This window comes from Podarcis liolepis (genome assembly GCF_965112155.1).
Source record: "Podarcis liolepis genome assembly, chromosome: 15".
In the NCBI taxonomy this organism is placed as follows: domain Eukaryota; kingdom Metazoa; phylum Chordata; class Lepidosauria; order Squamata; family Lacertidae; genus Podarcis; species Podarcis liolepis.
The window spans coordinates 35,707,077-35,727,799 of record NC_139566.1 but is presented as its reverse complement, the minus strand read 5'-3'; the positions used below and the strand labels follow the sequence as shown (position 1 = coordinate 35,727,799).

The 20,723-nt window shown below is 44.9% G+C and overlaps 1 protein-coding gene across 4 annotated transcripts in view; it reads right to left on the bottom strand.

Annotated features, from left to right (window-relative positions):
• LOC310693930 (uncharacterized protein) overlaps positions 1-13,727 on the bottom strand; it is a 46,029-nt gene extending 32,302 nt beyond the window's left edge. Inside the window, exon 1 of one of the 4 annotated variants that reach the window (XM_083476433.1) lies at positions 13,706-13,727. Coding sequence is in view for 1 of the 4 variants with exons in the window: in XM_083476431.1 (XP_083332557.1) it covers positions 13,350-13,577 (228 nt within the window). In the remaining 3 variants the exon portion in view is untranslated. Of the gene's footprint in view, positions 1-12,566; positions 12,889-13,199; positions 13,309-13,349; positions 13,627-13,705 lie in introns of those variants that run through there. The other 3 variants (XM_083476431.1, XM_083476432.1, XM_083476434.1) reach the window with 3 other exon arrangements.
• Positions 13,728-20,723: the final 6,996 nt, after the last annotated feature.

Genomic DNA, 20,723 nt, shown 5'->3' with positions numbered 1-20,723 from the left:
TGAGCTATTTTTAAGGAAATTCACCAAAATCTACACTTCCGACATTTTCCTGGACATTAAAGAGATTTCCAACAGCCGAATCCTGGTAATGTCCAGGAACTTCCGGATATATATATGGCAATCCTAAGTGTTAGAGACTTCTTAGTTTAGAGAAAAGGTGAGTTAGAGGTAACATGATAGAAATTTATACAGGGGTACCTCGGGTTAAGTACTTATTCATTCTGGAGGTCCGTTCTTAACCTGAAACTGTTCTTAACCTGAAGCACCACTTTAGCTAATGGGGCCTCCTGCTGCTGCTGCGCCACCAGAGCACGATTTCTGTTCTCATCCTGAAGCAAAGTTCTTAACCCGAGGTACTATTTCTGGGTTAGCGGAATCTGTAACCTAAAGCGTATGTAACCCGAGGTACCACTGTAAAATTATATAGAGCTTTTCTCCCTCTCCCACAAGAACTCGTGGAGCTCCAATGATGCTGAATGTCGCAAGATTCAGGACAGTAGACTATTCTTACGTTTTTATGTAACACCTGAAGGATTGCAGATTCCCCATTAACACTGCTTTAAGTAGGGATTTTGGAGAATTAGGATGGAAATTGAAACAGAAGTTGCCAACGTCTGCAGAATTTGTCCCATGGTATGGAAAGGAATGCAAACGGTATTTGCTGCTGTTGTTTTCAGCCTGCAAATGATATGTAATTTATGATACCACACCCCCCCACACACACATTTGCACTGTGTTTCCTTCAAATTGAAATGAGTGGTATGGAATAACTTAATAACAATGCAATTACTTACATTAAATTCCGCCACTACAGACAGCAAGACGAATAACGTGGATTTTGCCAGAAACTGAACCGCAGCAGAACGGAAACAGCACTGCACAGTTGGAACATAGTTGGAATGGAAATTGATGCCTTCTTACGTCCCTAGTTCTAAGTGATGGTTCCCAGCTCTGAAACTCACTGAGCTGTATCCAACTAAATAGTCCTGCTAGTGGAAGTATTTCTGCTTGTCCAGCGGTACTTCCTCTGTGCCCTCCCCAAGGGTTTGTGGGGACCCTCAGAACAGATTTAGGGGGGGCATGGGAAAAGAGGGAATATTTCTTCATGCTGCCTGAAGTCCTTGTGCTAGCAGATCTATTTAGTAGGATGCTGACTATTATCGCTGGCTAGAGGCATGCCAACACACGCTTTACTGAATGGTGTTCAACTTCGTACTATAAACTTTTCCGATTTGTATTTTCTGACTTAAAAAGAAACTGCTGCAGTTTTCGATGCTGCTCTTGTCTCCAGAGTTGTTTTAGCTGTTTTAAATTCTCTCTCTCTCTCTTTCTCTCTCTCTCTCTCTCTCTCTCCCACCCCCATGACACACACACACCAGCTACCCTTTCTGAGGTAAAAAGGCAATTAGAATGTTATAACAATACACAAACACGTCAGTAGTTGCAATTTTAGAAATTCTCCTTTCCCGTCGTCATTAGAGAGTATTGCTATGCTTCATGCACTCAAATCATTAGGCACCAAAACAGAGACATGAATACCCCAAACACTGCGTTCCCTAAAGCAGCTGTCACGGCAAATCAGCATCAGGCATCTATACATAGGGATGTTATGCTTAGGCACTTATCAAGGGAAGGCTTGTAGCTCAGTGGTAGAGAGTCTGCTTTGCATGCCAGAGGTCCCAGGTTCAATCACCAGCGTCTCCAGCTGGCAAAGACTTCCTGCCTAAGCCCTGGAGTGCTGCTGCAGCTCAGTGTAGATGATACTGAGGTAGGCGGCGGTCTGACTCTGTACAAAGCAGCTTCCTATGAACAAGCTTGGATAGAAAACCCAAAACATAAATCCACATTCTAAAAAACCGAACACCTTCAGTTCCACTCTCAAACCAGAGTATGGAATTTGGTATAACCAGAGAGGAGCCAAACGTTGATCAGCTTCAGGTGGCCACTTTTATTATTATCAACAGTCATATCTAGAAACTGGAATTTTCAATGGGCATTGCTGTCTCCTAAACATGCAAGTGTCATAGCTGGTGGGAGATGATCATTTTCTGTGTTGGAGGCAACCTCAAATGGTCAACGTCATGCATATATGCCAGTTGTAAGATTGCTATATAGTCAATTACAGCAGAATTCTAATTGAGTTTGGTACCTTTCTCTGTGAAGTAGTGTTTTTATTTGTACACAGATTGTAACAGCTGGTGTTTTTAGTTTGATAATTTTATTTCCTTAATTGTTTATACATGATGGCCCTTGTGGTCCCTTCCATCTCTACAATATCAGGAAGTCTTTAATGTTTGGTGTTTTATTATGTTTTTATAAGTGCTGGAAGCTGCCCAAAGTTGCCAGGGGAAACCAGCAGCTTTTGAGTTATGGTGCTGGAGGAGACTCTTGAGAGTCCCATGGACTGCAAGAAGATCAAACCTCTCCATTCTGAAGGAAATCAGCCCTGAGTGCTCACTGGAAGGACAGATCCTGAAGCTGAGGCTCCAATACTTTGGCCACCTCATGAGAAGAGAAGACTCCCTGGAAAAGACCCTGATGTTGGGAAAGATGGAGGGCACAAGGAGAAGGGGACAACAGAGGACAAGATGGTTGGACAGTGTTCTCGAAGCTATGAACATGAGTTTGACCAAGCTGCGGGAGGCAGTGGAAGACAGGAGCGCCTGGCTTGCTGTGGTCCATGGGGTCACGAAGAGTCGGACACAACGACTAAACAACAATCATCATCATCATCATCATCATCATTACAGTTCTATGATTCTATGTTTGTATTTCATATTTAAATGATACAGGCCAGTGGTTGATGCAAAAATCTATCTATCTAGAACTGTCAACCAGAAGGAGGCAGAATATGTTTCTTCTTTAATCTGTCCTGCACAGAGCACCTTCAGTGTCTCCATTTCCCAGCTCCCAGTTGCGGGTCTCCCTATTGCAGCCTCAGATGTGAAATACTCCCTTTCTGTGTTTTTTCCTCCCCAGATAATGTACCTTAGTGAATATCATTGGTATTTGCTCCTTATCATTCCTTGTAACCCCAAGGTTTTTGTTTTATAAGTCTTCTGCTTTTGGGGAGGGGAAGGAGTTACAATTCCATTCTACACCATGCTTGTGTTGGTCCTTTGGCTTGATGATTGTGTTATTACAATTTTGGGGCCGTATCAAATGGAACCCAGTCAGTTTTGCCACAGATTGACAATTATTGGCTTGTGGTAGCAAAGAGTTGGACTTCTTAACTGGTGGTGAATGCCCTGCCTGCTTAAATATGAGAGGTCACATCAGTATTGGCATTCTGCTGGCTCCTGAAGACGTGCCCATTTAGGCAAGCATTTCATTGAATTTGAACTTGTGAACTAATTGTTTTAATTGCCTTTTACACCGTTTTCCTTACTATGCTTCTTAACTGGCTTGTTTTATTGCATTTTTAAATTATGGATCCTTTTAACACCTTGACTGATTTTTTAAATTGTGGATTTTAACTACACCTGGATTTTATACTTGTTTTGCATGCAGAAGGCAATGCTTGGCTTAGGTCTCTCTTGTCCTTCCCCTCTCTACTAAAAAATGTGGTACGCCAGTCCTGCTGTATTTGGGGACTCTCCAGCTCTAACACCAAAGCCAGCGTGGTGTAGTGGTTAAAAGCGGTAGTTTCGTAATCTGGGGAACCGGGTTCGCGTCTCCGCTCCTCCAAATGCAGCTGCTGGGTGACCTTGGGCCAGTCACACTTCTTTGAAGTCTCTCAGCCCCACTCACTTCACAGAGTGCTTGTTGTGGGGAAGGAAGGGAAAGGAGAATGTTAGCCGCTTTGAGACTCCTTAAAGGGAGTGAAAGGTGGGATATCAAATCCAAACTCCTCCTCCTCCTCCAGTGGAATTGGGACTGGCAGGGCAGAAAGGCAGGAAGACCAACCACTAGGTGGAGCCAGAGCGAATGATAAGCAGAGCCACCCCCTGAACCAGGGGTGCCATCTTGAATAAAATATTGGAGTGGGCAGGTAAGTCCCGCCCCACATAATCGATCACATGAGACACAGTGTGCACACACACAATTTGAATGGCAATGTCTATCAACTTGGGTGCCCCCGGTCCCCTCAAATATTTTATTGGGGGTGCGAAGACTCCTCAGCCCCTAGGAGTTGGCTCTTATTTCCTGCAATGGTTGCAAGAAGGCAAGTGTGACAGCAGCTGGCCCTGCTGTAATATCCTCCACTCTCAGAGACCCTGGCGAGTCACTGCCAGTCTTGGGATAGGTGTACAAAAGGCTGCATCCAGTGTCCATTTGTTGCGCCAGCAGATGGCAACATTTAAAGGTTGTGCAACAAGGGAATCCAACACAACAGTTGTGTAATCTGCTTAACAGTAAACTTTGGTAATGCACTTGTATTTTCCCTTGTGCAACAATGCTCTGTTAGCACAACTATACCCCTAAGTGATTTCAAGGCAGTGGTACATTGCATACAACCCCAAACAGTATGACTTGGTACAGTTCACTAGCGTAGCAGCAGATACTGGAAGAGAAGCGTCCATTCCTCCCCTGCCCGCCCCCCAGGTTTTCTAATTGTGGTAGTGTTTCCTGGCTATAAACAGTGCTTCAGCAGTTGCATGCCAAGGCACCGATTTTGTTGCCCCGGCTGCATCATTTACTGTACGGATTCAACTTGCATTATTTGGTCGGTTGATCTGGCAGGAGACCTCGGTACGGCAAGCTGTGATTCTGGCTCCACTGCCAGTTGCTTTTACAGACTTAATAGCTGAAATGTCATAGACTTTATTAATCAGACTGCATTCTTTGCTAATTGATGGACATAGTTTCGGAGTTGAAATTTTTTAATACTTCACTGAGCTCGGGAGTGATCCGTCATGGAAAAAATACACAGCAGACTTTCTCTCTTGCTTCAAGCGCAACCAGCCCTAGACTGCCTGCGACATTCTCTCTCCTTCTTCTGCTTCATGTTATTTACATTATTATCCCATCCTTTGCCTTAGGCCGGGATATGGAACCTGTGCCGTGCCCTATGTTTTGGACTACAACTCCCATCAACCCTGACCATTGTTTTCATATACAGTGGTACCTCAGGTTACATACGCTTCAGGTTACATACGCTTCAGGTTACAGACTCCGCTAACCCAGAAATAATGCTTCAGGTTAAGAACTTTGCTTCAGGATAAGAACAGAAATTGTGCTCCGGCGTCACGGCAGCAGCAGGAGGCCCCGTTAGCTAAAGTGGTGCTTCAGGTTAAGAGCAGTTTCAGGTTAAGTACGGACCTCTGGAACAAATTAAGTACTTAACCCGAGGTACCACTGTATAGGGACGTCCCATTCCATAATGATAATTTTACTATTTATACCCCACCCATCTTCCTGGGTTGCCCAAACCACTCTGGGCAGCTTCCAACATACATAAAAAAACATAATAAAACATTTTAATTTTTTTAGTGAATAGGGTTATATATTTACTTTCAAATGTATTTTATTAAGGATTTTCTTGGTTTACAAAAGTATGTGCAATGTCTCTTTCTCTCTCTCTCTTTTTCCAATTAACATTTTTTACAGATCAATTTCATTTATTGAGACATTAGGAAGAAGAGGGGGAAAGAGGGGGGGAGGTGTGGGGTGGGGTCAGGTGGCAATGTTTCTATTATACTTAATATATGTGGGGTTTTGTGTCAGTGTCGCTTGTGCAGGTTCTCTGCTATTCACTTGTGTTCCTTTGGTGGTGAGAGAGGTTGGGGTTGGCCTAGGGTATGGTTGTTTGTTTATGATTGGCTGTGGTGGTCTTTGTTTTCGTGTGTGAGGGGGGTGGGTGGGTGTTTTGGATCAGGTTAGCCATATTGATTTGTATGCTGTTGGTGGATTTTTGTCGTTGTCTTGCTGGGCTGATAATAAAACATTAAACATTTTGAAAAAAACCTTGCCTATACAGTGGTACCTCAGGTTACATACGCTTCAGGCTACATATGCTTCAGGTTACAAACTCCGCTGACCCAGAAATAGTACCTCGGGTTAAGAACTTTGCTTCAGGATGAGAACAGAAATTGTGCTCTGGCAGCGCAGCGGCAGCAGGAGGCCCCATTAGCTAAAGTGGTGCTTCAGGTTAAGAACAGTTTCAGGTTAAGAACGGACCTCCGCAACGAATTAAGTACTTAACCCGAGGTACCACTGTACAGGATAATTCCATACCGTCTCACTTTTCTCCAATGAAAATAGGGATATCCTAAGGAAAAGTGGGACATTCCAGAATCAGATCAGAAACTGGAACGGCTTCTCTAAAACAAGGACGTCCCTGGAAAATAGGAACACCTGGAGGATCTGAGAACATAAGAAGAGCTTGCTGGATCAGACCATCTAGTCCAGCATCCTGTTTTCATGGTGGCCAACCAAATGCCCAAGGGAAACCCACCAGCAGGACCCACAAGAGCACTCTCCCCCTCCTGCGTTTCCTAACAAATGGTATTCAGAAGCATTACTGCCTTTGACTGTGGAGGAAGCATAGCAATCTTGACCAGCAGCCATCAATAGCCCTCTCCGCCATTAATTTGTCTAAACCCATGTAAGCTGGTGGCCATCACTGTCTCCTGTGGGAGCAAGTGCCATAGTTTAACTGCGCTGCATGATGTTCTTCCAACATTCAGCTTCTTTGAATGTCCATGAGTTCTAGTGCTTTGAGAAAGAGAAAAGAAACATCTCTCTCATGTCACCCCTTACTCCAATTGAACTTAAAGGTAAAGGGACCCCTGACCATTAGGTCCAGTCGTGACCGACTCTCCCAGTGCAGAACCCAAGGTGGCTCACAAGATGCCACAGAATTGCACACCAATCCATTATAAATATTGAATAACAATTAAATAAGCTATTATATATAAAAAAAAACCACCAAATCAAAACAACTTAGAACCATTTACGCCACCCACCTTTAGAAGTAAAAGGTAAAGGGACCCCTGACCATTAGGTCCAGTCGTGGCCGACTCTGGGGTTGTGGCGCTCATCTCGCTTTATTGGTGTACAGCTTCCGGGTCATGTGGCCAGCATGACTAAGCCGCTTCAGGCGAACCAGAGCAGCGCACGGAAACGCCGTTTACCTTCCCGCTGGAGTGGTACCTATTTATCTACTTGCACTTTGACGTGCTTTCGAACTGCTAGGTTGGCAGGAGCAGGGCCCAAGCAATGGGAGCTCACCCCGTCGCGCGGACTCGAACCGCCGACCTTCTGATCAGGAAGTCCTAGGCTCTGTGGTTTAACCCACAGCGCAACCCGCATCCCTTCCCAATTGAACATACTCCCTAGGAAATATATTTAGTTCTGCAATCTTCTTTATAGTGACTATTACGTTCACAACAGCAGGAGAAAGAGGTACAGACTCCTTTAAGAAGCCATTGAATGTGGTCTGAAAGAAAGGAGGCGGAGGGGAGACTGCATTTCCTGCCCTAAGTGGTGTCCCTGGAGGGATTTGAATTCAGGCTTCTTAAAAGCCTGCACTCTAGATAACACACTGCCCCACACTTAGGAGCTAGCAGGAAGCATTTAATTTCAACTATGCATATGTGCTTCCTCCTCCTGGAATCAACATATTGTGGTTTTATTTTTATTTTATTTTTCTTAATAAAAAACAGAATTCCCCAAAAATAAATTGGACCCAGTTTTCAAATCAGCCATTCAGTGGGGCAGAGGAGGGAAGAATGAAGCTTGGGGCATGATCATAAAAAGAGAGCGCGTTATGCTCCACAATTATGGCACTGCTTCTGCTAATTAAGGCAGCATGGTATATGGAAAACAAGACGTATAGATAGAGAAATCTGGTTTCAAATTCCTGCTCGGTTGTCAACCTCACTGGGTGTCCTTAGGATCACCCACCTCTCGACCTAACCCACATCATATGGCTACTGTGAGCCTGAGAAACCACACCAGACCATCTAAGCCAGGGGTTCCCAAACAGTGGTCTGTGGACCAATGGTGGTCTGTGCTGTTTTTGTGGATTTGTGGTTGGAGACAGGAGACAGCCCATCAGTCACATCAAATATTCTCACATAATATAGATTTGCAGTTGTTCATCCATTGCCTCCTCCACTTCTCACATAATATTCTGCTGTGTTACAACCTGAACGCTACAGAATTCAATTTGAAATACAGCAAAGTAACCGGCAAGAAACAAAACAAGCAATAAAATACAGTTGCAGAGTATTGCAATTGCTACGACAGGCGGAGGTTAGTATGCAACTACATATGTACTGAAATTAATGAACACAGCTAAGTTGGGCCCATTAATTTCAATGGGTCTACTCTGAGTAAACCTTAGCCGAATTCCATCCAGAAAAACCATCAAGTGGTCCACCAAAACCCTCAACAATTTCCCCGTGGTCTGTGGGAAGAAAAGTTTGGGAACCACAGATCTAAACAAATTGTGAGGATATTTTCACTTTTATAAAGATGCAATTACATACATATGCTAGTGGATAGCCTTACGGGATCTCTGTGGGACTTACTTGTTTCTCCTGGGGTGTGGAGGGTCTCCCTTGATAGTCTTGGGGCAGTGGCCAAGTTTGCATATACTATGTGGCATGTGTAAAGCCACAAATTTAACCTGACATTTTTTAATTTTTTTGGCAAAGAGTAGGTTGAAATAAACTCTGACTCTTGCTGTCAGGGTTTACACCGAGTATGTGGTGCCAACAGGGTTTTCTGGGTCCGGTACACAGTGGTCTGGTTTGTACATAACCCAAAACTATGGTTTAGCATTATGCCTGAATGCTGCCAGTGGCTTAACTATAGTGTGTTTACTTTCAACAAGCCACAAGCTGAAGCAATGGTTTGTTGTTGGTTGTCCAGGGGCTCAGGCAGGAATATTCCCTGGTCCTACCTGGAGATGCAAAGACATGGACCTGGGACTTCCTGAACACAGAGCAGATACCCTAACTCTGAGCTACAGCCGATCAAATACAGTACAATCTATTGGCCAAATTTATTTTCACAATGACCTGGGATGAACGTGGTAAGTTCTTTGAAACTGGTTTCTCTGGTGATGTCTCCAAGTACATCTTTCATTAGGATCCACCTAGCTCATGTAGCAAAGATTATTTGGAAAGATATGCAAGCAACAATATTCAGAGCCCAATTTAGGTGATATAACTAGGGTTGCACTCCTATGCACCTGGGAATAGGCTCGCTTGAGTTTACTGCCAAGTACACATATATAAGATTGGGGTGTACAGTGTTATCATATATGACAGTCTCCACCAGTGAGGAGTTACAGTCCAAAATATTTGGAGGGCATCAACTTGGGGAAGGATGCTATACAGACTTGCACAAACTAGTGGGTGGGCATCCAGCACAACAGCTGTCCTAGCAGAAACTTGTTGTGTAGAAGATTCTACAATCTATTTGCAACAGCCAGAAACCTGCTTATGTATTATCTTGCGTAATAACAGGCATATCCATGCCATATTTATAGCCAATGACTTTTCCAAAGAATCATGGGAACCATAGCCTGCTAAGGGAACTGCAAATTCTAGCCCCGTGAGGGGGGAAACTACAGTTTTCCTAGATATGCAGATGGGGGCTCTCATAAATGAAAGTTCTGTTATAAAACTCCATGCATACAGAACAGTAGCCTTTGGGGGGGGAGTTTCTGACCATGTCTTCTCCCTGATCTGCTAGCCTTCTGTGCACACAAAGGATTTTTATTTTTACACGGAGGCACATTCTATCGTACACCCTTGACTGAAGAACAGTAGGCACCTTCTATCTGGGATGGTCTTCATCTTCCACTGAGCACGCAGTTTTGGGAGGGACGCACAAGGAGCAGGGAGGGGGGGACACCCGCCTAGCCAGTCAGATCAGCCAAACCAACGCTGGCGATCAATGGGGTGACAGATGTCTCAGCCAGATCACCCTCACATCCTATCATATGCATCCCCGCCTGCAACTGAAAGTAGTAAAGTCCAGTCACAGGTTTACCACCTCTGTGGGAAGAAGGCCTAGCCAATAAATCTTTTAAAAATAAATTTGCAGGCTTAGTGGTTTGTCCAATCAAAGCTCCAAGGCAGGAAATTATACTTTTTATTTGTCTGAATAGGGATAGGGAGGTCTATCAGAAGCCTCTGACAGAAACTAATTTTTTAGCTCTCAGAGCCATGCTTAGATGTGCTGCAAAGCTGTGCAATGGTCTTGAAACAGACCAATGTTGAAATCATATTCATGACTCAAAATGATTGTGTTTCCAACAAAGAAAAAGAAAAAGAAAGAAAACTTCACAGCCACAAGATTAATGGCTTGTGAAGTCTTAAAAGGAAAAAGCCAATGTTATTTCTTGTCAAAACCATGAAGGCCAAAAAAAGACCCCAGACTGCTTACTTTCTCCTCTTCAAAAGCCATCTGTCCAGTCATATGACCGCTTGATAGAGTGCAATGCACATTCAAAGCCAATGAGTTCCCTGGAAAAAATCCTGGGAAATGTGGCTTCTTAAGTGACTGCGAATTGTAGCTCTGTGAAGGGGAATACAATGTTCTCTTAAACAGAAAAAGTAAAAAATAAATAAAAAGTCAAATATGAAAACACAGCACAAACTCCATTCGTGGGTAAACAAAATAACTGAGGTAGGAACTGCACCCACACGTCACCCACCCACAAAAACATCTCCCAAATACATCATTGGCAGTCCTCTGCACACAAACCTCACCCTCAACTATTCCCAACTACCACAGTATCCATAATACAGCTAGTACACAGCCAGCTATTTGTTGCAAAGCTAACATCTGGCACACACAAAAAACCTAGGCAGCATTAAATACAACCAGTTACTTCACCCACCTCTATCTAGGGCAATACAGATCATACAGAGAATGTTCCCTTCTCATCTCCCACCCGGTTGGACATAGTTGGTTGTTGTTAATCTGTTCTTCACCCTAAGGTCCTGGGGCAGGTTACTGGGACAGATCACAACTATTTAAACACAATATTGAAAAACAGTTTGAAACAACGTACAATAAAAAAACTGGGTGGGCCCTAAAAATCCTCTCACAGTAAACTGATTCAGTCTCTCACACTGAGTCGTATTAATAAACCTTACAACCCTTCAGAAAATATAATCCAGACTCTGACCCTTGGCAGCAAAAAAACACAACTTCAGTTACCACCCAATAATACATCACACACTTTCTCCTCCGGGATAATAAATTCAACTCTAGAAACTTAAAGCAGGTTGTGCCCTTGAGGCAGACCCAATGAGTTCCTATGGTCAAAATCAAGGAACTTTAGGTCAATGGAGACAAGGTGTTACTTGTGCTAATGCAATTGACATGTGTGCTTGTTTATATCAACAGCAGCAGAGGGGGAAGCCTGAACAGGGATATTTCTTTGGCCTGGGGAGTGGAGTTTAACTCTTTCTTTCCAAATCCTGACAAAATTGGCTCTCAGAAGCTGCTTCTACCATTTCATCTGAACAGGGCCAATGGACACTACAAATGCAAACAGCAGCTTTGGAGTGAGGATTTTTGTCAGGAGCATGTCAGGGATAGAAAAGCGTTAAAATTTTACTCCTCACAGTCCCAAAGTTGTTAAGGCTTCCCTGAGGTTACTGTTTACATGAATTAATCTGCGTATTTATTTTTAAAAAATGTAATCAACATCATTTATAGTTTGGACCATTAGGTTGTATCCAAGGTAGAGCTACGTTAAAGTCATTTAGCGGTACACTTGTTCTGTTGACAAAATGATATGCACCAATGGAACGTAGGCCAATCCACACCATACATTTTATAGCACATCCAACACACCTTCAAAGCACATGGCTTCCCCCAAAGAATCCTGGGAACTGTAGTTCTTCCTGTTAATCGTGCTGCTTTAAACGTGGATCTTTATTGTATTTTGATTTTGATTTGTAATGTTTTATTTCTCTTGCCTCTGAAAGTCTTACTGGAAATGTAACATGGTATAAAAATTAAACACACACACACTCACGAACCCTGCCATTTTCACTGCCAAATTTCAGCGATGGAACAAATGCTTAGCCTATGACACTTGCCTCTTACAATCTCTTTAAAGACAGGAATCGAGAACCAGTGGCCCTTCAGATTTTATTCAGCTCCTCACTTCGCTGGTCCAGCGCCAGATTTAGGGTGGTGCAGGCTGTTCCTCTGCAAAGGGCACCAAGCCAAGGGGTGCAAAAAATCCATTTTGGGGTGCCAAATTTTGGCCTTGCACAGGGCGCCATATTACAAAAGATGACCCATGTCCGCCCCTGATTAGCCTCATAAAGCATGACTTACAGTCAAGGATAATGGAAACCGTCCCCCAAAATACCTCGTGGGCAACAGACTTCGCCCCACGTTGGCAGCAACAGTGTGAGAACAGCAGTCAAACAGATCACACAGGTTTTTGAAACTGTACAAAAGCCTGAAGCACCTGTTTGCCTAAAAAGGGAAAGTAGGAGGAAGGCAGGAGGTAGCAGGTACAGTTTCAGACCTCCGAGTCCTTGAAAAGAAAGCAAAAGCCATCCTCTGTTATCTATGGCCAGAGGACCAAATTAATTAGCTCAACAGGCTCATCTGAGCAGCTCTGCCTCGCCCCCCCTCACCTGTTTTAATCGGGATTTCCATCTAAGGCACCGATTCCAGAGCGTGAAAAGCCTTTTAGATATGAGGTGGTCAGGTCCTTCCTTGCAACTTAATTAAAAGGAGAGCGGGGCGGGCGGGGGAGGGAGAGAGGGGAGGGGTACACGTGACAGATCAAAGAGGAAAACACACTCGTGTGTCCTTGCTCTATAGCCCACCCCCCGTCTCCAAATTTTCCGGGTAGCATAGTATAAAAAACCAAAAAACAGAAAAAGACCAGAGTCAACGGGGTGAGAATAAAAGGCGACCGTGTACGCTGCTCCCCACACTCGGGCAGAGAAAATCATAAACATCTCCCCTCGCTGACTTGAAAGGCGGTAGCCGCCTCCCGCTCTCCACCCACCTTTTTTTTTATTTTTCACACATGGGCACAATTTGCAAATCAAAGCGTTTCCTTCTCTTCCAGATCCCCCAGCACAACCACCACTCGCTGGAAAAACAAAAACATCCTGGCATGTCTGGACAAGCCAACCCACCAACCTCCCCCCCCCCATCCCCGTCCCCCTCCCCCGGTTGAAGAGAAAACGCAATTACGCACCAACCCCACACTTTGTGGCTCGGCGTTATGAGCCCCCCACTCCCCACGCATCACCTACCGCTGGAGTTGGGAGTTTTAAGGGTGCCCCGCCACCCCTCACTAAGAGGGAGAAATCTACCCAGAAGGAAGGAAGGAAGGAGGGGGACCCGAAAGAGAGCACCCCCTCCCCGCCCGCCCGCCCACCACGTAAACATCCCCACGGGGTTACCTTGGCTTCTGACCCCCAGATGCAGAACGCCGCCGCTGTCAACAGATGGAGCCAGCCTGATCTCCGGGGTAAAGGGGGACTTTTGCCCATGCTTGTTGGCTCCTGGAGCTGCTTTTGGCAGCGGGTTTGTGCGTTGGGAAGGGAGCGGGAGCAAGAGCTAGAGCAGCTGTTCCTAATACCTTTCCCTCCCAAGATTGGTCCTCCTTCTGCGCCCTCTCTCTCTCTCATTCCCCCTTTCCTCCTCCTCCACTCACTCTCTCCTCCTGTTCTCCCTCCCCTCATCTCCTTTCTCTTCGCTCTAAACTCCCCCCACCCCACCAAAAAAACGCACAAAACACCCTCAGGGTGTGTATCACCTGCAGCAGGGATGGGTGAAAGACGATGGGGAAAGTTGAGTCTTTTCCCCCCTTTGCTCAAACACCATTTAGGTCCCAGGAAGATTTCTGGGCATGGGAGCTGCACACAGCCAGCAGCCTTGATTTCGTGGGAGAAACTCACGGATGGTTGTTGTTGTTGTTGTTGTTGTTGTTGTTGTTGTTGTTGTGTGGTGTCGTCAAAACCCCACCACCACACAAAAAGAGGTCTATAAAGGTTTCTTCCCTTCCCATCCCATCCAACCCCCAAAGCCAGTTTTCCACAACTGAGCCAGTCCACTGGGGGGGGGGGGGAGTTCAGATCAGAGGAGGAGATTTATTTATTTTTTGCAATTGCCCCTATAAGTCCAGCAGCTGTTACAGTCTTAATTACCAAGTTGAGGATCTCCCTGCCCTATTGAAGAACTGTCCAAAATGATCTACCGTACCCAATACTTGCCTTGTCTTACAGGGACAAACAAAACAGGTATCTATTGGACTTCCACTTTCAGCTCTGATAAATATTTGTCAAAGGAACATGGGGGTCCAGGTTTAGTCCTCAGCATCTCCAGGTAGAGCTAAGAGAGATTACCTTCCTGAAATGTTAGAGACCCACTGCCAGTCAGTGTAGGCAATGTTGACCTACTGTGGCTTGGTATCAGGGGCGCCAACTTGACTAAAATATGGGGGGGCCCCTCAGGTAAACAACACCCTGAATAATAGATCACATGACGTGGCAGGCACACACCATTCAAATGGCAATGGCCTTGAACTTGGGGGGAGCTGGCCCCCTCAAATATTGGCTCCTATGCTTGGTATATGCTGGGACGCAGGTGGCACTGGGTGTTAAACCACTGAGCCTAGGACTTGCGGTTCGAATCCCTGCGATGGGGTGCGCTCCCATTGCTCGGTCCCTGCTCCTGCCAACCTAGCAGTTTGAAAGCATGTCAAAGTGCAAGTAGATAAATAGGTACCGCTCCGGCGGGAAGGTAAACCGCGTTTCCGTGCGCTGCTCTGGTTCGCCAGAAGCGGCTTAGTCATGCTGGCCACATGACCTGGAAGCTGTACACCGGCTCCCTCAGCCAATAAAGCGAGATGAGCGTCGCAATCCCAGAGTTAGTCACGACTGGACCTAATGGTCAGGGGTCCCTTTACCTTTATGCTTGGTATAAGGCAGTTTCCTATGTTCCTAAATTACAGGAGGAAGCAGCTTTCAAACTTCTTTGTGTGCATGGCCATGGACCACTTAAAAATTGCTCAAAGCCGCAGTAGCCAACTTAATAAACTATTGTTTTATTTGTTCTGTGAATCAAAGCACATAAGTGATATTTTAATAATTGTATTCTTGCCTTTCTAATACAATGGATAAAAAACCCTAAAGTAATGTTTTTTCCCCCCGTCAGCGCCACAGTGCTGTCAAAACTAGCACCATATAATGAAAAACACAGGCCTGATGCATTAGTAGCCTGTTTGATGCTTTGAACATATACAAAATGGCTTTGATCTCCAGTGTGGAGGGAAGGGGGAAATTAATAAAATTTATGTTTGGATTAACTGGCCTATTAAAGTTTACGTACTAATTGCTCAACTATTGTGGAGGCAAAATCCTTTGCAGACCTGCTGCAAGTCATTTGATGATACACCAATAGATCTTAATCAACCTCTGCCCACCCCAAGTCAGGTTATTTGTCTGTTTAGCCCAATCATGTTGACTCTGATTGGCAGCAAATCTCCACAGTCTCAGGCAAAATATTCACCATCATCTGCTAGCTGATCATGGCTGTGTACACATTACCACTCGCTCTGGCTCCAGCATACTTCCACCGCTGGTGTCTGAAACTGAGTACACTGGATATTAGGTAAAGGTAAAGGGACCCCTGACCATTAGGTCCAGTCGTGGCCAGCATGACTAAGCCGCTTCTGGCAAACCAGAGCAGCGCATGGAAAAGCCGTTTACCTTCCCGCAGGAGCGGTACCTATTTATCTACTTGCACTTTGACGTGCTTTTGAACTGCTAGGTTGACAGGAGCAGGGCCCGAGCAACGGGAGCTCACCCCGTCGCGGGGATTCAAACCGCCGACCTTCTGATCGGCAAGTCTTAGACTCTGTGGTTTAACCCACAGTGCCACCCACGTCCCTACACTGGATGTTAGCCACAGTCTATAGGTACCCTGTAGCTCCTTGAGAAATACTCATAGATTCATAGAATTGTAGAGCTGAAAGGGACTACGAAGGTCATCCCCTGCAATGCAGGAATCTTTTGCCCAACTTGCTGCTCAAACCCACAACCCTGAGATTAAGACTCTCATGTTCTATCACAAGGGTAGGCAAGCTAAGGCCCAGGGGCCGGATCCGGCCCAATTGCCTTCTCAATCCAGTGGCCTGCGGATGGTCAGCGTGTTACATGAGTAGAATGTGTCCTTTTATTTAAAATGCATCTCTGGGTTATTTGTGGGGCATAGGAATTCGTTCTTTTTTCAGGGTATAGTCCGGCCCCCCACATGGTCTGAGGGACGGTGGACCGGCCCCCTGCTGAAAAAGTTTGCTGACCTCTGTTCTATCAACTGAGTTATGTACTCCCACCCCACTCACACATGAAAACAAAGTTCATCACAGCCAGTTACAAACAAACAACCACACCCTAGGCCAACCCCAACCTCTCTCACCACCAAAGGAACACAAACGAATTGCAAAGAGGACCCACACAAGCGACACTGACACAAAACCCCACACATACATTAAGTAGAATAGAAGCATTGCCACCCCACCCCACTCACCATGCCCCCCTCCACCTCTTCCCCCCTTTTCTTCACTAATGTCTCAACAAATGAAACTGATCTGTAGAAAATGTAACTTGAAAAAAGAGACACCGCACGTACTTTTGTAAACCAAGAAATATTTAATAAAAATATGTTAAAAACAAAAAAACCCTCCAAAAACTATGTACTTTCCCTCAAACCAGCTTCCACCCAATTTGAAAACGGAAGCGGCAGTTAAGATGAGGTGTGTACATTTCAGATAACCATTGCACATGCTCAGATGACAGCTTCAGTGAATTGGATTTCAGCACAGGGAAACAAATCAGGAAATGGGCATTGTGTGAAGAAGACATCTCTGCCCTCTCTCTGGTGTGTATAGCATATGACTTGAAATGCAGGGGCGCAGGAATGGCCTTGCTGTGTTTCCAACTTCTATACCTACCCTGTTTCAACTAGAGTTGCCTGCTAGCTAAAGATTGAATCTTCTGCTTTAAATATATGTTGCAGATGTAGATGTCCCTTCCCTCAGGCTCTTCCCTCAGGCTCTCAATCTCAAAATAACTTAATCTCTCCCCACATCTTTCTCCCCCACAACTCCACAACGCCTATGATAGCAGTGTGTCACACCAAACGTGACTGACTTGTAGACAGGACTCTGTGAACTGAAAACGGAGGTGCTATATGTGCCTTTGTTAGCCATGAAAATCAATAAAAACAATAATAAGAAAAGACATGGCATACAAGGAAAAAGAAAAGGGAGGAAGGAGGAAAACACAATATCAAAATGAGTTCTTAAAACTTACAATTATTTAACTTTCTCTCCCCATTGTCTGTTGATGGTGTATAACCAGCAACAGTTTCAGACTTGCACCTACTGTGTATTTTTCTAAGGGCTATCGTTCAAAATGCACTTTATTTTGTTTTGGCTACCAAACTGCTGTCATCTGACAATGGCATTTTATGAAACATAGCCCTTCTTCCCAGCGCTTAATCTGAATTTTGAAAGAAAAGTTGAGTTGTGATGTTTCTTAGCTCTCACAGCTAAATCCCCCTGTGATTGTCAATGCTAATTCAAGTTGGATGTGTGTGTTTTTGGTGGGGGGAAATCTGTCTGACAAGGAATTCAAAAGGATTTAGAAAAGAAAGAAAAACCCACAAGAACACACGAAGTTCTGAACAAGAGCCTTAATCTGACAGTAGCAAAGATTCTGATTAGTGTTCTTACATCTTTAGGATGTAAGCCTGCAGAGAGTCTCAGACAAGCACATAATGTGCTTGGAATAACCTGTCAAGCACATAGCGCGAGCGGACGAGGGGAGTCTGCAGGTTTAAAATTGCCGTTCTTTTTAGGAACTTATGACTCCCCGTTAGCTGAATTCCTTTGTAGAGGTCATCTGAGTACAGTCACCCGTAATCCCTTCAAGAAAATGCCAATTCTGCTGCTGTACTAAAATTGAGCTACATACTGATATAACACATGCTGTTTCCCCCTCTTTGCTTAAGCTGCCAAAGACCCAGTTTCACCTCTCCAGTAATTCCTCCCTCTTACCAGGTTCGACTTCCACCTGCCACCCGGTTTCACTTTGGCCATTCCTAAGGATTAAAAAAGCAATAAGTCACGGTATTCACAAGCCATTATTTCAGTTCCTTAAGTCTCTTGGCACATAGGGACTTAGGCCCCATCTGAACTATACATTTAAAGCAGTATCATCCCACTTCAAACATCCATTGCTTTCCTCAGAGAATCCTGGGAATTGTAGTTTGTTGATAGTTGATAGGAGTCACCTGTTGGGCTCACAGAACTACAGTTCCCAGAGTGGTTTAAAAGTCAACCTCTTTTCCCAGGAAACTCTGGGAATTCTCTCTCTCTCTCTCTCTCTCTCTCTCTCTCTCTCTCTCTCTCTCTCTCTCCACCCCTCCCCAAGCTTCTAGCATGGTTCACATTGCTCCGTTTCAACACAATCTTGAGTGTCAGAGCATGTGCAGAGTTTTTTTTGCAGAAGAGAGTTTCTGAGGGAGCATCGCTGAACTCCTGAGCAAATGTTCCCACGAAGATCTTCCTTCAAAGAGCAACATATATGGGGTTGTCCTCTGGTATCTTCACAGCACACAAGTTCCCAGGTTTCTGGGTGCTTTAAATGCATAATATGGATGCAGCCAAGCTTCCACTGGAGTTCATGTTTCAAAGCCTCCTTAATGTAGGGAGGGGATATTTATTTAAGCTTGAAGCTTGGGAGTTAAGGGCAAACTCTTCTCTGTGTGCTGCAATGCTTGGAGGACAAATTCCGTCCTCCCCCACCACAGCACCAGAGTGTTGGACTAGGACCTGGGAGAATAGGGTTCAAATCCCCCCCCCCCACAGCTATGAAGCTCACTGAGGGACCTTGGACTAGCCAGTATCTCTCAGTCTAAGCTGTTGTTGTGAGGACAAAGTGTGGAGAGGGAGAACCATTTTCACCACATTGAGCTTCTTGGAAGAAAAGTTGTATATAAATGTAATAATAAATAAATAAATAAATAAATAAATAAATAAATAAATAAATAAATATTGGACTTGGGGAGGTAAAAATCTCACTGGCTGCAATAGGAGTCTGCTTTCAAGCCCAATTGTTTCCGGAGACTATTTTCAGGGGGGTTTCAGCTGAGGAGGGAGGCTCGGTACCTAGGGAGATAAGCCCTCTATTAAGTAGTGGGTGGACATAGCAGACGACACAGAGATTTCTCCAAGTAGTTCTTTATAAGTAAGCTGGAACTGAACTGAACAGCAAACAGCTCAGCCGGCCTGCTTTTATAGGAAGCCGGCTGTCAACACTGTAACAACAACAGCCCAGGGTATCCCGCCTAAATTAACTTACGTGGACCTGAGTGAAAACTAATATACACAATACCCCTGGTGGCCAGGGTGAGAACTTCAATACATAACACCCTCCCCTCTCACCTTACTGCCACCTGGGCTAAGTACAGAGGCACTGGAAAATAATCTTCTGTTTATTTAACACAGCTCAGAACTGTGAATATGTCCACCTTCCCATAAAAACATAAGCAGAACCTGCTGGGTCAGACCAAAGTTGTCCCCCTCCCCATCCAGCACCCTGGGCCGTCCCAAGACATTTTGGCACCTTAGGAGGACCACAAAATGATACCTGCCTCCTGCCAGGGAAGAGCTGGTGAGTGAAGATCTACATCAGACACAAGGGGGAATAAAGATCTACATCAGTGCCTCCTATTCGCCAAGTGACCACTGTAGAGTGGCAGCAGCAACGGGCAATGCATTTCTTGGGAGGATGGATCTGTTGGCCCTGTGAATCCTGCTGCCCAAGGTGGCCGCCTCACCTTGCCTCATGGGTGGGCTCGTTCTGCTCAGAGTGGACTTTGAAGATGCTCGAACTCAGGACGAAAGGGAGAAACATGCTAGGAGGAAGGCACGTTTGGCAAACCCTCACCGTGACCAACTCCTGCCCAGAAACCTATGTCCCCACTGTGGAAGGATGTGTGGATCCAGAATTGGCCTCCACAGTCACTTACGGAGTCACTGTTAAGACCGTGTTCATGGAAGACAATCTTAGTTGGCTACGAGTGGTCGCCAAAGAAGAAGACGGTCAAACAGATGCACTGGACACTTAGAGCAACTCATGCATTTTTTAGGAGGTCTTCTCAGATAAACACTTGGTAGAGGGAGAATCAACCATTACAGCACAGAAGAACACATTCAACATATATTATTGCTCCAGCTCCACACAGACACAGCTGTTCATTAACCAGGGTCTTATTGAATCATCCACTTAAGTGTGCCAAAGGCAGCACATTACTTACCTGGAAGGGGAGATACCTTGATCGTGGAAGGTTTTCCCAGGCTCATCCATTGCATTTCCCCACTTGTTATTTTCCAGCAATTGGCATTCGGAGGCATGCTGCCTCCTAGCAGCAGAGGTAGGACATTGGCAGCCTTTACCTCTATAAAATTGTCTAGCCCTCTCTTAAAGTTATCCATGTTGGTGGCCATCAATGCCTCCTGTGGGAATGAGTTCCATAGTATAATAATAATAATAATAATAATAATAATAATAATAATAATAATAATAATTTCTTTATACCCCGCCCCTCTGGCTGGGCTTCCCCAGCCACTCTGGGCGGCTTCCAAAAAAAATATTAAAATACTATAATACATCAAACATTAAAAGCTTCCCTAAACAGGGCTGCCTTCAGATGTCTTCTAAAAGTCTGGTAGTTGTTGTTCTCTTTGACATCTGGTGGGAGGGCGT